The 17,398-nt window shown below is 35.7% G+C and overlaps 1 protein-coding gene across 1 annotated transcript in view; it reads right to left on the bottom strand.

The window, feature by feature from the left end:
* The window catches only part of SLC26A7 (solute carrier family 26 member 7), a gene marked incomplete at both ends in the record, with an annotated part of 63,918 nt that extends 51,537 nt beyond the window's left edge, over positions 1–12,381 (bottom strand). The window contains 2 exons of the mRNA XM_082755395.1: positions 162–272; positions 12,192–12,381. Of these exons, the coding sequence (XP_082611521.1) occupies positions 162–272; positions 12,192–12,381 (301 nt within the window). The remainder of the gene's footprint in view (positions 1–161; positions 273–12,191) is intronic.
* Between the last annotated feature and the right edge of the window lie 5,017 nt (positions 12,382–17,398).

The following is a 17,398-nucleotide window of genomic DNA, read 5'->3' as shown; positions in this document are numbered from 1 at the left end:
TTGTGTAAACTGGAAAAAAAGAAATAGTCATAAAAAGAAGAAATATATATATATTTCTGTTTAGTCTTTAAATTATTTTCCTTCCATTGATCTTATAACACACTTTTATTTCAATTGCCAGTTCCTTATTTCACAAAATGTTTTAGCAAATAGACACTTACCTGTCGCAACATGACGACCCATTCCAAATATGGCATAAATAATGACAGGAAAGAAAGAGCCGTATAAACCAAAAACTGGATGGACTGAAGACAGAACAGCAAAGGCCAGCCCTATGGAGAGTTAAATGAAATTACTTCTTTGCATGAAAGTAAAATAAAAACTGTTCTGCTTTTTTTTTTTTTTTTTTTTTTTTTTTTTTTTAATGAGGAATTGTCTATGATTTTATTAAGAGCAGGAAAAGAAACACCTTCATTTACAAAAATCTATACCATAAGCCATTGCAAAGAGAGTTTTACAACAAGGATCAGGAAGAACTGAGAAAGGTTTTTCATCTATTGTCTATCATCAAAATCTTCACACTTTCTTCTGCATCATCATCACTAACAGAAACAAATAGGTCACAGATATGATTTATGGCCTCAACTACTGTTTTTCCAGGTTTTCTTGATAAGGTTTCCAAACTCTTTTAATAGAAAACCCTCACAGGAGGAGGCAGTACCATTCCACCCCCCATTCCAACAAACAAGGGTTTGAAACTGCCAGGGCTCCAGGCAGTCAGATGGTTATTTCTTACAAGCAGTTCAAAACTCATAATTTTGGTTTGGATGGAGCCCTTTCAGTCTGCTTTCTTCTAATTTTTTTAACAACAAAAAAATATTCCTGAGTTCATTGTTTTTAGGTGCCTGTTTTTTTTTTAATCCTTCAGATATTAACATTTTTTTTTTTCATCATGTAAAGCTGTGGGTCCAGAAACACAGAAAATATTTGATTTTTATATTGAAATAGAAAATGAACTGAATTGGTTAGGATTTAACTTTATAGATTACTAGTTACCTTCATTGTTTGGCTATAGAGGACAATGTCCATCTTTCTCTTAGAAAGTCTCCCAATATGCCTCTTTTAACAGAGACATATCTGCAGAGCAGCAGCTGTGGTTGCTGTTCAGTTTCAGATACCCAAGACAGAAAACAAGTCTACATTGACTTCTTATAAGGCAACAGAGAGACTCCTCAGACTATGCTTCAGAGCAACAGCCTATACTGTCATTTCACTGTTTTTCCTTCTAGAAACTAAGATTAGGAGAAATTGCTTGGCAGAGGTCCTCTGTAAATCTTGTTGGATACCACATCTTGCAGTAGGGACACAGGACTGGCTTGTGCAGTACACAAGGTGCCTTTCTGAAGTCCACTTTCAACATGAGAGTCCAGTCTAAGCTTTCATATAGATATGTGTGTGTGTGTTCTGGGGAAGAGACCGTGCATAGTCTGGGACAGAGAGATGGTTCACATCTATGAATCGAAGGAGTTGTTAGTTTTTTTATATGCTCTCTGTCTTCCATTAAGTGTTCGGGAAGCACATAAACTCCTTCTTCATTAGGAAAAAGTAACGATTTTGAAAAACAAGTTTTAAAATAATGTCCATTTTTGCAGAAAGCAGATTAAAGTCTTATAATATCTAACAATAGAATTTAATTGTTAGAATTTTGGACCTTGAAGCTTTCCTTCTAAAAGGAACTGAAGAGTTTTCCTTATAAAAGGAAATGGTTCATATTTAATAAGTTTTCACCCTAAGAAACTTTATGATTCAGTTCAAGATGAGGTTACCTTAGAAGTTGTACAAAACAAAACTAGAGGTTACAGTAATATACCACAAGCTAAGCTAAAATTCTTCCAGAAGAGGGACCACTAGCTTTTTCCTATTTGATATTTCCAATTAATAGAGGATTAAGAACAGCATACATTGTTCTTCCTCTCAGTATTTAAAAGGAAAACAAAGATTCAGCTACCACAAAGTATTCTGTTGTCATCTGACTGTAAAAGCCAATTATTGTCTCTCTACATGTACTTACATTTTTATATGTTTCCTAGGACGTTATGACAATTGAAACTTTTGACAATTATGGCCAGAATGCGTTTGATCCAGCGTAAGCTGTACAAGCTGTGTGTAGAGCACAAGAAGCAACACAAAAACTGCATCAACCTCTCATTTCAGCTCTCTGAACAGGGCACAGAAGAATTGAGAGGCATAACCTGAACTCTTACAGACAAGTTTTATAAAACTGTGAAAGGGGCTACCCAGACCAGCAAACCCGCAGGATCCATGAAGGAATTTTACTTTGCTCACAGACTTACTGCTGAGAAATACATCTCATCTATAGGCAGATAATCTGAACATAAATCTGGCCCTTGTTTTTGCCTTTGCATTTGTGGACCTTTCACAGTCTTCTTGTATTAAGTTTCTAGATGTGGTGGCTCATTCTTTTCATGGTGAGGTCATGGCAGTTAAGGCAGAGCTAAAATTACCAGTCTTTGTTTCCAGTCCTGACTCCATTGGGTTTTTGTTCCTGTTACTGAAATGTGTCAATTGTGTGTAAGAGCAGAGGGGCATTATAAAACAGAATTAGTAAAGACTTCAGGATTTCTGGTAAGACATATAATGTTCTAAAAGTTCAAATACATTTTAAAGATATAAGCAGTAGTATATTTCAGCTCACTTCATTAATTTTCATATTAAACTTCACTACAATGCATTCCATATGCTCAAGAACTAGTCAAAAGACAAGAAACATTATTTTAATTTTTTTCATTCCAAACAGTAATAATACTCAGAAGAAATATATCATAAAACAAGGATCCCATGTAATCTTCAGTGGTAACGTGGAGAAGCCTCAATGGCAGTGACATTAAGGTTCTCATATAAGAATATAAATTCCATGGAAAGAAATGCAAACAACAATAAGTTCAAATACAGTACATTAATATTGTGGTTCTTTGCTTTAACTAACTCCTTATCATAAGATAACATTGCGCAACGCAGTTTCATTGAAAACCACGCTCTTTGGCTAGCACCAGATGCATAACAATCACAGCTTGCCACACTGAAAAGCAACAGATGTGGCACCACTCTTGGTAGCTATCAAATGAAGATAACTATCGAATAACAAGCTTGATACAAATAGAAATAAGGCCTACCACAGGATAAAGGTCTGTCAGTTTGCTAATTTGATAGTTTCTCCTAATTATGCTAGAGCCAAAACCACAGTCACAGCAATAAAAAATATTTTCCATAAAAAGAACTATGAATCATCATAGTATGATGAAGTGATTAACAATTCTTTGTATTTGGAAAAAAGCTGGTGACACATATGTATGTTCAGAGGATATCTATACCATGTCTTTTAGAAATGCGGTATGCAAACTAGAAGCAGAAAAAGTAGCAAGTCTACAACTAATCTGAAGAGTTTCAAAATTTTCTTCATTTTCTATTTACTGTGAAAAACTATACATTTGCTACATACTGTAGCATACATTACTATATAAGTAAAAATTATTATTGTAACTTTTCTTTTCTTGAATGAGACTATATTAAGATAGCCAGACATCAAGTTTATGGAACCCCAAACAACACTAACACATCTTATCCCTCTCAAAACACTATCTGTAGTCATGAAAAATCTCTGATGCTTCAGAAAAAGTCAATTTCTCTCCTTCACAATGCTGAATTATGTAATAAGAAAAGCATTTCCTCTAGATGTCCTGAAATGTAGAATTAACACATTTAATGAGTCTCCTATCGATCCCTCTTGGAAAACCAACAAATTAAACAGCCAATGATTCATATCTAAGGCTTTAATTTCTAAGTCCAGGCTAACAATTTTTACTGAGTTAACAAAAAATATGTATATTTCATAACAATTTCTTAACGCAAATCTACATCCCTGCAAGATTATTTGGCACTGGCTTGTTAAGAGCTATTAGCACAAAAAAATGATCCTTTGTAAATAATAATTTTCCTTCAAAAATTGGAAAGCTCAGTATCAGTTCTTTGATGGTGCACACATGCTTGCAAGATCTCTATTGCCTAATGGCATAATTTTCTGGGGCTACACACATGGATTTTACCTTCTGCTTAACTTATTTAAAGAGAAGGTACAAAGAGCTAAAAATCATTTCCCAATCTGCCATTCAGAGCCTAAGGAAAGTGGAGAAAGTATCCTCCCATTCACAGCAAAATGGGAGGATAGATTCTGCAAAATTTAGCATAAATCTTTCAGAGTCCACACAAGTGTTAGCAACCATTCTCTCCTTTTTCAGGGATGCTTTAGTGCAGCACCTTCCCAAGCAACTGTCACCTTCAGTCCACAGAGACTGGAGTATCTCAACTGTATTAGTCATACAGTATCTGAATTGAATCTTTCCCCATGTGCCATCTGAGAATTACGTCAAAAGTATTTTTGGGAAAACACTGTTCTACTTCTCCACTTTGCAGATTTCCAGATACTCACAGCTGTATCTTTATGTTCAGAAGAAAGGATAATCAAGTATTACAGTAGTAGAAACAAGTGGACTGTGTGACTCATTTACGAATTCTCTAATCAAGATACCTTGACCTTTCTGTACATAAAATTTTACATAATTACACCCAAAAACAGATAGAAAAAAATCTAGCATTTTCTTTTCTTTTCATGAAAATCCAGGAAAGAAAGAAAAAAAAAATGTTGTTGACAAACAAACAGAGATTAAAGATTTAGACCAATTACTATAATACACCAGTCAGCCATAACACATGAAGAACCTGGCCATCTCCAAAATAAAACAAAATAAGTATTTTGAAAAGGGATTACAGGAGAACTCCTCTACACCTCAGTAAAAATAACCAGAGAACTAAACTATGAGGTAGCCTCTTAAGTAGCATCAACACTGTAGAGAAATAAAGACCAGTTGTTGGCTGATAAAAGGCCTTAACCCAAGATGAACCCAACTTCATGAGACCTATGAAGAAAACCATCCATTTTGACAAAATGATGGTCAAGGATCTCAGCACTAACAGTCTTCTTGATCTATCTGACCTAGAAGTTTATAGTTGAAGTCATTTTTTTCTTCAGGGAGTCAACACTCCCTGGGTTTGTCAGTCTCTGTCCATGGTGCTCAGGTACGTCCCAGGCGCAGGGATGGGACATTGAACAGCTTGTCTGGTCATACTAACACGTATACCTGTACTCTGGCTCCAGAGGATTCAGAGGTCTGAGAAGCTGAATTCACATTTCTTGTAGTCTGTCAGACAGGTCTGCATTAGCACATGTGCAACTTGGAAGAATCTTAACAGACATTAGGAATGAAAATAGTGCATTCACAGCAGCACCAATGCCTTAGTCATCTGCTGGAAAGTTGTATAAATATGAAATATTGCCCTGCATTTACTTACTAATATGCTACATTTCATTATCAGTTTACATCATTATTCTTTGTAAGGGAGAACTATACCAGAGTTCAGCTGGAGACTTTCTTCCACAAATCATTTATGAACTGCACGGATTCTCCAATGCATTCTCTAGGAAATTTTTTGGCTCTCTTTCCAAATGTGCTTATTCAATTTCATCTACATATGCTATTTGCATGTCAGATGTATATTTACAAGACAGATCTACTCCTTAATAAAATTATTAGCTCTAGTTAGTCTGCTCAGAGTATATTTATGTCTGCATTTATGGTCAGAGCTTGAAAAGAAAAAGAGGAAGAAAAAAAAGAAGCAAACAAACAAAAAGAAACAGCAACTATCACAGTTGAGAAGACAGCTGAGGTTTCTCCATGAAAAGCTATATATATATATATATATATATATACATATATATATTTGGCATCGTGCCTTCCAAAACACTGGGCACCAGTTCTGGAATGCATGAAGGCAGTATAGTCCATTTTTTTTTAACAGCAAGGTCTCCAGCTAGTGTTAAGGAATTAGTTGTTCAGCAATAAATCCAGCTCAAGATTAAATTAACTTTAATTAAAACATACAAAACACACCAAGCCTTGGTGAGTTATTATTGGGCTAGCAGAATGAAAAAAAAAAGTTGGCAGGAATAACAATCCTAATTTCATCAGATGCCATCTACATATTTCACTTTTGGAGGAAATACGCCTCAAGGGCCCTCCACCCCTCCAAAAAAACAATACACCAAAAGCTATTTGAGCCAAAGCGTTTCTTTCTCATGATAGCTCATAGGAAAGCCAGCTAATGTATAACACTATGTATAAATTCTATATGAAGCATATACATGTGCTCACTGACTACAAAAAGTATACTTAAAAAATAAATAAATAAAAGCAGAACACTGCTGTAACCTCAAATCCAATAAACATGAAAGTCCAAGTCTTGTATCCACATGCTTCCATATGGGTACCCTTTGAGTATATGCAGTATAGCACATGGTCACACCTTTGTTTCAGAACAAATAGCAAAATGCTTATGAATCCAGCCAAATATCAGGAACTTAACAATATAAAGATGGAATCAGAAATACAGTGAGGGTTTGTGGAAGATTTTTGTGTGCTTTTTGTTTGTTTATTTTTATGATAAACACTTATCTTCATTTATTAATGGATATACCTCAGTTTAAAACTTCAGTTTTTGGAGCAGCAACAGATATTGTAGGGAAACAAACTTGTGAAGGATCCCTTTGTGCACTGTGTTCTGATCCCTTTTACAACAGGCAAATTTAATTTAATGCATATATGAGTTATGTGATAAGGAGATATATCTCCTTATCCTTATATTTTAATTGTTCATTTTTAGATTTTAAGTCTCAATGTATTCATGTTATTTTATTCTTATTAGTTCATGTGCTGCAACTGTTTTTTTTTTTTTTTACTCTAAATGCTATTACTAGACAGTGTAAAGATCTCCAAGATCCTACAATGAAAAGTGAAAGGTGCAAGTATTATCATCACCCAGTGAATCACAAAACATAAATTAAGTCATATATTTGCCAAAGCAGAATTCTCTCTGGTCATTAATGGCTTGCAGAAGAAGACTATAGTTATCTTAACCTAGATCAAGATCTTGGAAAAAGTTTTGGGGGAAGGGTTCATATTGTCTAAAATTAGGTACCTATATTAGGAATTTACCTCCAGAAAGAGTAAGACAACTTCAGTTGTTAATCAGAGAACTTACCTTGCACATTATGTAATGTCCTAACCAAAGTACTCTGATTTACACTTCAGATACATCTGCGTCCCCTAACTATACAGAGAACTGACATATCTAAATAAGTTATGCACACTAATATATGTATTCAAACAGATTATGGGAGATAATTAAGAATAATTTCTGCGGCTATGAACTCAGCTGCATAACAGAGGGTAAATTTGCATAGCCTTTTTCAGACAAACTCAGATTTACATTTTTGCAGACCATAACAGTCAGAGAAACTTACTGATGCATTACCTACATGGCTTCTAGAGGCCGTGTACTATGTAGACAGTACACATAGTTCTGACAGGAAAGCAGAAAATAAAAGGGGGGGGGGGAGAGAGAGAGAGAGAGAGAGATTCTATACAGAATCAAAAAGAGAAGCAAAAACTGAGATGGGCATGCAATATATCAGGCAGTATGTATTGTATACTTTATATCCCAAGAGAGGGCACAAAAGGTATTTGTTTGAAAAGATTACATTGGATGAAGAAGGCTAGCAAAATGGATTAATCAGAGATGTATCAACAGCTTGGTAATGAATAAATAATGCCAGGGAAGATCACCTATGAAAGGCCTTGAAAGTAAAGATGAATAACTTGTTTAGTGCAATAAAAAGTTACCACAGACTGAAAATGAGCTAAGCAGCTGCATTCAGAACAGATATGAATGGGTTATAGCACATGTTCAGGAGGCTACAGAAAATCAGTTTGACAGGTTTATGAGATTTAGCTGCATGGAAAGAATACATCATAATGCATCTTAATGTTATCATGCAAGAAAACTCAGAAAAATTCAGACACAATTTGATCAAAGTATGCTTCTTGCCTACATAGATGAAGTCAAGGTCACATGGAAAAGCCACAAACAGAAATTTGATATTACTGTGACAGGTTAATGGATGAGATACAGTAAAGAAAAGCCTTATTAACTATTTGAAACATGAACGGTTTATTACCCACAATGCCACAGTTATAATGGCTGGGAAATACCTCGCCTAAATTTTCATGTCTACATCCTCCGTGGCTACCCCTGAGCCAGTCTTCTATTACTTTTGGTGGAAATCTTACCGGTACAATCAACCAGCCTTGACAAGGTCAAGCTAAGCACCCCCAAGCCACTTGCTTGGTCCCTCCAAAGGATGGGGGAGAGAATCAGAAAAGCAAAAGTGAGAAAACGTGTGGGTTAAGATACAGACAGTTTAGTAAGTGAAGGAAAGAGAAAAACAAGCAAACAAAAATGATGGAATCACTCACTACCTCCTACAACATCAAACACCATAAATTTCACTAACTCTTACCAACTAGATTTCCATTGACTGTGAGGAATGCAAGAGCAGCTCCTTGACAAGTAGATACCTACACTGTGGAATGTTTATTTTATTTACGCAAGTTTAATTTGGAGAGAAAAATCTTATTAGGGACTCGCAAATCATCTACACGGAGACAGTAATTGAATTTGTGTGTATGGGTAAGGAACAAAGAACAAAACAGAAAGAAAAGTCTTCATATTTTAAAATCATCTCCCTGTTGATGGGGTATTAATGAGTTTTAAGAGGGAATGAAGTACTAGTCTGAGAAGCAAATAAAGGATTCAATTGCTAATTTAGAGACTTGTTTCTCTAGTCTATAAAAAACAGATTTTTGAGAAACAGACAAATTAGGTTGTAATTACTAAAACGTGAAAACTGAGATTTCTTAGCTATCTCTGAAAGTGTGCTACAAACTTCAACACTGGATAACCAAGTTCATTTAAGATTCTAAGATTATTTTTCAGCCTTAGGTATCAGAGTAAGAATAATGATTCTGTGTTTGAAAAATGAGATGTTGAGAATGACATTATTAAAAAATTATAGTTTTGTGTGCTTGAACTAATGAAGCTTGGTTTATTTTGTCTATTTAGATTAAAGGTTGACTGCCTTTGCAGTCCTGCAGTGCAAGTTCCAACTGAATCTTTCCATCTTTCCAGCAATCAGGGCATTAAAAGGCTTTTTTTTTTTTTTTTTTTTTTTTTTTTTCCTACACATTAACTAATGTCTGACAAGTTTCTATTACCACTTTTTAGAACTTGCAGGATCTGTTTTCAATGGCCATTTTCATACAATTTGTAGAAACATAATTACATTGGACACCTCTTTCCACCACCTTCTGTTGAATTAGCTAAAACACTAAAACTAGAGGACATAGACAGGGACTGTGCAGGTATTGTTTCGATGAGTAAACAGGACAGAAGAATTCAGTAGTGAATTCTGAGACTTGTGAATTAAGATTAACTTGCATTTGCAGTAGACAATAAAACAACTATAGGAGCATGTGGAGAAGTACTGCTTGGTTTCAGCAAAGATTTGGTGTTGAGCCCTCCTTCTTCGCAGATGCCAAATAGCACATCACAATAATCCCATGACTCTCCTTCCAATCTCCCTACCTCAGTACTGTCCAGTCCCCCTGTCCAGTCTCCCCTACCTCAGTACTGGACCCACTAGTTACACTTGAATCAATGAATTCCCTACACATGGTCAAACACAAATTAAGCATGTTTTAAACAATCTTCAGTTTGAATTTGAAGAACATCTTCAGAAGGTTCACTTTCTACAGAGATTATTACATTATGGATTCTTTGATAATGATTATGTCATAGTTGGATAATATGAGAGAGTAAACATAACACCTTGGAAGCCTTCTAAAGGTCTATTTCTTCCACACTGCACATGGAAGTAAAGGCAATTGAATATTTGGGTATCAGGCCTTTCTTGTGCACTATTCCTAGACACTATCCCACAGCACTTACCTTCTACTTTATTTATTTCATGGTGGAATTCATTTTAATCCTAAATTAAGTGATATATGAACTTGTGATTTAATTTTTAACTCATAATTTAATTTTCGAGTGCCTGACTTGAAGGTACCTTACAGAGTTTAAAGGCATAAGTCACATTTAGATAGCAATCACTTCTACACTGAAAATCACAAGATAAGTGGAAGTAGTTCTTTAAAATTCTGTCCAAAACAAAAGATAGCATAAGAACAGATATTCTAAAGTATTCAATAGCCCTGTAAAAAAAAACTTTTGGGGAGCAAACATTATCTGCATGCATTGATCACTAATACTATCACTAATTTAGTCTTCTATATTTCTCCCTTACACAAGGTAGACTCCGAAAACTGCTCTTGCATAAGAATTATCCAGAAGCAATTTCTAAAAAAGTCTACAGGGAACAATTTTAAAAGTAACCTTTGCTGCATTCAGTATGATGCCATGACCCACTAAGGGCAGTGACTTCCTTCTTACCCTTCCTTTACAAAGAAAAGACAGTTCTCTCTTCTAATTTTTTGGTTAGAAGTTGAAATGCAGACACTTTACATCAGATCAGAGCACCTGCCATCTTGAATATTCTGAATATGGCCAATACCAGATGAGTAAGATATCCCACAGTAGGAAATTGTGAAAAACAGCTCTGAGGGAAGGTTTTTCTTTATTCTCAAACTACTGGGCTGCTCTCTGCCCTGAAGCATGCAGCTCTTATCACTCAGAAAGCTGTTGTGTATGCTTTCAGATTCAGATTTTTCCATAACTGAAGTATATTTCTGTATACGTGAATTTACTTAAATATGTTGCTGTGACACCCAATGACACTGTGCTCTGCATGACAATTATCAGTCATTTCTAACTTTTTCATACCAGTGTTCGTTTTTTCCATTTTCTATCTTTACTGGATCATCTTAAATTAATCTCTCATATTAATTAACTTCTTGGTACAAGAAGTTAACAAGAAATTTCTGTCTGAAGCCATGAGCAAAGTAGAACTGCTGTTAATATTTTTATGAATTTCACCATGCTGTTACTAACAGCATTTTAATTACAATTTTTGTATATGTACATACCAGTGAAATTAGAAACTTTACAGTATTACGGTATTAAGGTTCTTAAAGTTCAATCATGCCAATGCAGATGTTCCTAATTACCTTAAAAGCACAAATACTTATACAAACCGGTTGTTTCCAGCTCCAGTGTAATTCAATTAAAGTAGTGCTTATAATTTAACAATGTGGATGATAGTTAAGCATAGTTAATATGGGAAATTGTTAAGAAATAGCATATATAGTTTATATAAGGCAAGGAGCTGAAATCCATCTGAAGCAGACAAGCAGCTGGGATTTGCCTCAGACACATATAAAATATTGCCTAAAGAAGGTGACACTATCAAAGACATATCAAAAATGGATGAAAGCTCTTATTTCCCAGTAGCAAACACTTTGCAAACTTGCATTATTGGGACTTTTGGTTTCTGCAGGTCATTCTGCAGGGTTTTCTTTCTGAGTATTTTTCTTTTTTTTTTTTTAATTGATTTTTCTTTATTTTTAAGCTGCTAAATGGAGTCTAGCTCTACCCCTACTTTGTATCGCTGCTTGACAAGAGGTGTGTTAGGTACGGTAATACAGTTTTAAATCAACATAGGAACTGAAATATGCAAGCTGCATATGCACACAAACCCTCTCCATGGGTAATGTTTCTGGAAGAAGCACCTCTTAACTACAAAATGTTGTTAACTTTTATGCTGCACACTGGGTTTACACAGGTAATAGTGGAATGCCAATGCTTACTCCAGAATGTCATTTCTTTAAATTCAATTATAAAATAGACACATTACAGTGCAATTATCATGTAGATATATTTTGTTTTTCATGTAAAATAGGGAAATGTGGTCATTTAACTGATTAAAACATCAGATATAACCCTATGCTGTGTGAACAGAGTTACTGGTCTCCTACCTCCAATATTAAGTCTTAAAATCTGTCAGAGGGATGGGATAGTAAACGTTCAGTTCAGAGCAATCAGTTAAAATAACACAAGGTATGTCCATCCACATTTTTACTTCGATTACATACACATAAGAGTTAACACTGTAAACTCATATTTTTATTTAGATTAAATCAACATTGAAAAGGTAAGCATGTGTTTGTCTTAAAGAAAGTTTTAGGATAATAGGGGGATAAAAGAAGACCAACGAAGTTTAGCAGGACCCCAGTTCCAAATATGACTCTCAGCTGTGCTAACTGTACCTTGTGTCACCTGTTGAATGGCTAGCATCATCCCAGAAACCGCGTCGGGAACCAAATTCTCCTTCCAGTCATAGGTGGGCACCCACTCCAAAACGGGCAGCCGCCTCATCCACCAGTGCCTGATGTCCTCCAGGCGAAGAGCCCGGACTTTCCTCCAGCCCGTACTCCGGGTCCTTTTTCCCCTCGGCATTGCCAGCCCCGACCGAGGCTCCCCTCCAGCGGGACGCACGGCTCGGCGCCACCCCGCGCCGGGGCGCTCTCCAGGTGGCTTCTGAGGTTTTGCAGTTCCAAGGCTACAGGAAAAAAAAAAAAAAAAAAAAAAAAAAAAAAGGGCACGTAAAGTTTCTGCAGCCGTTCTCTAACCACGCGGGATAAAAGTACTTATTAAGCACTTTTAATCATCTAAACGTGAAACGCAGAGATCCCGACTACTAAGGCTCGCCTCTCCTTAGTTTGGGATCCCTGCCCGTCGCCTCCCGCTTTATATCCTGGGCAGCCTTATATCCCCTGTGCCTTTGGCCTCGCTCCAGCTTTAGCACGGCGGGACCCCCACCGGCACCGGTTCCCCTCCGGCTTCACCCCGGGGGTCCCCTGGGGCTCCCCCGCGTCCACGGTGGCCGCTCTGCCCTCGGGGTGCTGGTCCTGCGGTAGCACCCCTCGCACCCCTCATTCGTGGTAGGCAGTGTGCAGATCCAAAGTGATAAGCGTACAGGGGAGGTGTAAATGTCAAGTTTATATGCCTTGTCCCATATGGGGCAAGGACACGGTGGCAGTAAGGGTTTTATGCCTCTGTATGGCAGAAAAATATAATTAGATTAAAATGCAAGATCCATCATCTTCGCAAAAGTGCCCTCCCTATCATTGTTCTGCAACAGGCAACAAAAAAATATATATATATATTTAAATATTTCAGGTTTACTCCTATACATTAACTTATGTTTTATTGTTTAGCTTAAGATGAACAAAACTAAAGCACCGTCCATTCAGCACGGTACCATGGTTTTGATATTCTGCTCAAATCACCAGCAACGCTGAGCTATCCATTTTAAAGGAGATCTCAATTCTCATCTCAAATAAAAGCTATTTCATAGCCCCTGAAAAGGTTAGAATTAATTTTAAATGGCAAATAAAAATAATTAAATTTCATTTTTAATCCACTAACTCAACTTCCTGATAGTCTGAAATTTGACTCAATTTTTTAACTCCTGGCTTTGGTAGTTCTGAAACAATGCTCCAGTTTTGCAAATATCTGATTAGGTTTCTAACATTTCAGAGTTAATCAGTGCTAAATATGACCTTGGTCATCTACTAAATAATATGGCTTTGATGGTTTTCATAGTTATAAATGTTTTTTACAATGTATATTACATTTTTGTTCCTGTGTTCAACTTTGATTTTTCTTGTTCTGAATTTTATCACATCTCCCATGTCATATCAGTTCATACCACGTTTAATGTCTGTTTTTTTTTCTCTAACACATAAAAGTTTCATTTAATTAGCTAATTTTTTGTGATATGAAATTTTCTTCTAAATCACATTGCCACATCTACTCACATCTAATGATCACAATGTTACTGACAAAACATTGTGGCTTCTGGGTGTACAACCTTAAAAATTAAGTTGATGAATCTGGAAAAGAAATTAAACTAGACTAATCAAAAAAAAAACAAACAAACAAACAACACACACAAAAACAAAACCCCTTTGTATTCAAAAAAAAGGGGGGAGGGGGAAGAAGCAAAAGGGCAAATGCACCACTGACCATTCTACTATGTCATTCAGGTGAGGTCCACTCAAAAGTGGAAAGAGAAAAATGAAAAAAAAAAAAAAAAAAAGGCACAAAAAATGTCTTCTACTACAGTTCCCAAGTAGGACACCAGTGCACTTACTCTTTGCCCTGCCTATCCATTAAACTTGTACATCTTTTAAAGAGCAGAACAAACACCCAAGACAGTTTTATTTTACTTCTGTTCATTGTAACAAACCTCAAGATATGGACTTTTTTTTTTTTTGGCCTTGTTATAGCTTAAAAGTGCAGTTCATGGAGTTCAAAAATGAGGCTTTTATAACTGCCAAGTGTTTCACAACACAGACTTTTGCCTATTTTCAAATGATCAGCAGTGGACAGGAATCCTTCTAGTGAAAGTGAGTTACCTATCATGAGCTGCTTACTTTTAAATAAACATTCAGTACCTCTAACTGTAACAGCATTTACTGAACAAAAAATACATCTAAATACATTTCTACACTTAGATATGTATGTACAGAAATATGGGTACTGATGTAAAACAGACTAATCCTAATTTAATAAGATACATGGTTCACTAGAAGCTATGAATGAATATTCTGAAACTGTCAGAAAAAGTATTATGTAACCAAAGACTCATCACTAAACACACAAGAATATATTTGCCATTCTTCAGGCTTCTCACATCAAAATGCTGAAGCTGTTTGAGAAAGTCTGTAATTGAGATTTTCCCACCTAGTATTTGCAGTGTCAGTAAATTTGGAAAGTTTCGTCAAGCCGAGATTAGTATCTGAACTCCTAGGATTAGCTGTATCAACAGACTTCTGTCCATCACAAGTAACAATGGATGTTTTTTCTGTATGGGTGTGTGCATGCATGAGTGCAAGCATCTTACAGCTAAGACTTGAAAATACACACTGCTAGTTTTACACAGACAGAACTGCACATGCAGAGTCTTTAGGATGTCCATGTTGATGTGGTATTTGTGTGGAAATTTTATTTTACTCCAACAATAGCTTTGATGAGAAAAAGACATAGAATTATTATTAGATCTGGACTTGATCAACATCGTCAGCAGTCATGAAAAAGATTGTTCCTCGTTGTAACTTGGAAATTAATAAAGTGCTCACAGCAATGACACAAAGCAATATAATATTTACAACATCCCAGACAAAGAAATTATTTCTTTTTTTTTAAAGGGAAAGCAGACATAAACCTTTCACTACACAGTAGTGCAACCTCAAAGAAACATTAGCAAATTCTTTTGTTCTTTTGTAAAACAAATAAATATCCTAATTGAAAGACATACCATACCAGACACATGATGTTAGAACAAACTACAGAGACTTGTCATACTACAAACTGTATTACAATGTCTATGAGCTACCAAGGTTCTGAAAGCCTCTCCTTTCCTGAAACAGGTGCATAAAACTGAGTTTTCTGAAATACTAAATGATAACTATGAGAAACCTTTGGTTTTATGCATTTAAGTCAGTGTGTACACACACATATTTGTAAAGTTTGTTTAAAATTAGCTTTTTTGATGATCTTACATAAGTAATACCTATTTTCAAGTGACTAAGTACTTGTTTTTCTGGAAAATACACAGTATATAAAAACTATGCAAAAGAAAGAATTTTTGTACTATACATCAAATCTGGAGGGCTTTTCACACTTGTTTTAAAATAGGTTCATTGATAAATGCATTAGTTTATGTGGGGACAGGCTGTATTTTCATCAGTTCCTCTAATATTTGCATACATTGGATATTTACATACATGGTGGATACATGGAGTTAGGAGGTTTGATTTTCTGGCCTCAAAGGGTGAAAAAAAATAAAATGTTTACACCTTATTTCCACCTAAGCCTGAAAAAGAAAAAAATCTGGTAAATTTTAAGACAGAAGTCCTAATCCCCACTTCATATGGAAGCAGTTTTGCAGGAAATCATTGGACTTTTGCACAAAAATTGTATCACATAAACCAACTTTCTTCAAGATCTATAAATATGTTTACATATCCTCACAGAAGTTAAATGAAGTTATTTCTACCTTAGACTATCGTTTATGTCAGGATGGCTATAATGTGAGTTGCTTTTTGCAAGGTTTCTCAAGAAGACAGATCAATTACTAAATATATGCAAGCAGCCAACATTAAAGCAGTTGAACTTTGGGCTAACTGAACCTGTGTTCCTGCTGATTTACACCATTTGTTCCCTAAGAGCATTCTGTTCATCCAAATCACTGCCCCATGGTCTCTCACCTACCCTCACTGTGCAAGGGAAGGTACGTGGTGTGATCAAAAAACATACAACTATTGAGGTCTCCTCACTTTTTTTTTTTTTCAGTGCTGAAACAAGTTTCCATTCATTCTTGTCCTCTATCCGGATTTCTATGACCTTAGTTTTGGTACTACTATCTCTCTGCCAAATTCCAATAAAAATGGCTGAAGGATTCAGAGGATATCATATGAAGGACAAGTATAAAAGAGGGACAAAAACCTTAGCCACACAATCTTTATTTCTTTAGGAAAGCTGGTTAAAATTCCAAGAGAAATCATATGAAAAATTCCAAGTATGCCTGACAAAACATAGCTAGATTTAGAATGGAAGTCATATTTAAAATAAAGGGTGGTATGTAGGATTTTAAACACCTTGAACTACTACTATTATATTATACAAGCTACTGGCATGATAAGAGGGTGCTGAAAAATTGAACAAAACAAAAACAGTGACAAAAGTCCATGCCTTTCCAAAACGTATTCCTGAATTTTGGGAATTTGTTAATAAATAAATAATCAAGCGCGTATATCATATAAAATATTAAACTGGGCCACAGAAGCTGTATCCCTTTAAGTATGCTAATTATTTACTACTGAAATTTAAGGAACTTCATGCCCTAAAATTTTAGCATTGAAACAAAATATACTTCACAAAGTCCAAAACTTCCCAGTATATCTTCCAAATCCAGATGGACTTTATCTATTTTCAGTTATACCTAAGTTTAAGAATGTTCATTTCAAACATCAAATACTTAAATGTGTATATGGAGCAAAAAAGGTAAGATCCTAGCCCTTCACAAAACAGATTAAGCCAAAAAAAAAAAAAAAAAAAAAAAAAATGCCTCTCTTCATCATATAGCATATTTAGGGGCTGCTGTGGCTTGACACTAACACTTGGCACTCCTGTGCCGAGGAGAGACCAGAAATATGCCAAGGTAAAGGTGAACCTCCAGGCAGCACCGTAGTCAGATCCTAACCCAAAAAGCTGGGGTTCAGCTTTAGCATCTTGTCTGCAAATGGGGTTTTCAGAACTCTCCAGTTAGGCTGTGCTATACACAGCTGTGTGAAGCAACACTGTCACCCAGTGGCTTGACTCGGGATTTTTCTTCGATGTTCGCAGGGTCTGAGAGTACTATCCAGACCTGATTGCCACACTACATGACAGTTTTCAAACTGGATAA

The sequence above is a fragment of the Aythya marila genome (genome assembly GCF_965140915.1).
Source record: "Aythya marila genome assembly, chromosome: 2".
In the NCBI taxonomy this organism is placed as follows: domain Eukaryota; kingdom Metazoa; phylum Chordata; class Aves; order Anseriformes; family Anatidae; genus Aythya; species Aythya marila.
Note: the sequence above shows the minus strand (reverse complement) of the source record. Positions and strands in the feature narration are given on the sequence as shown.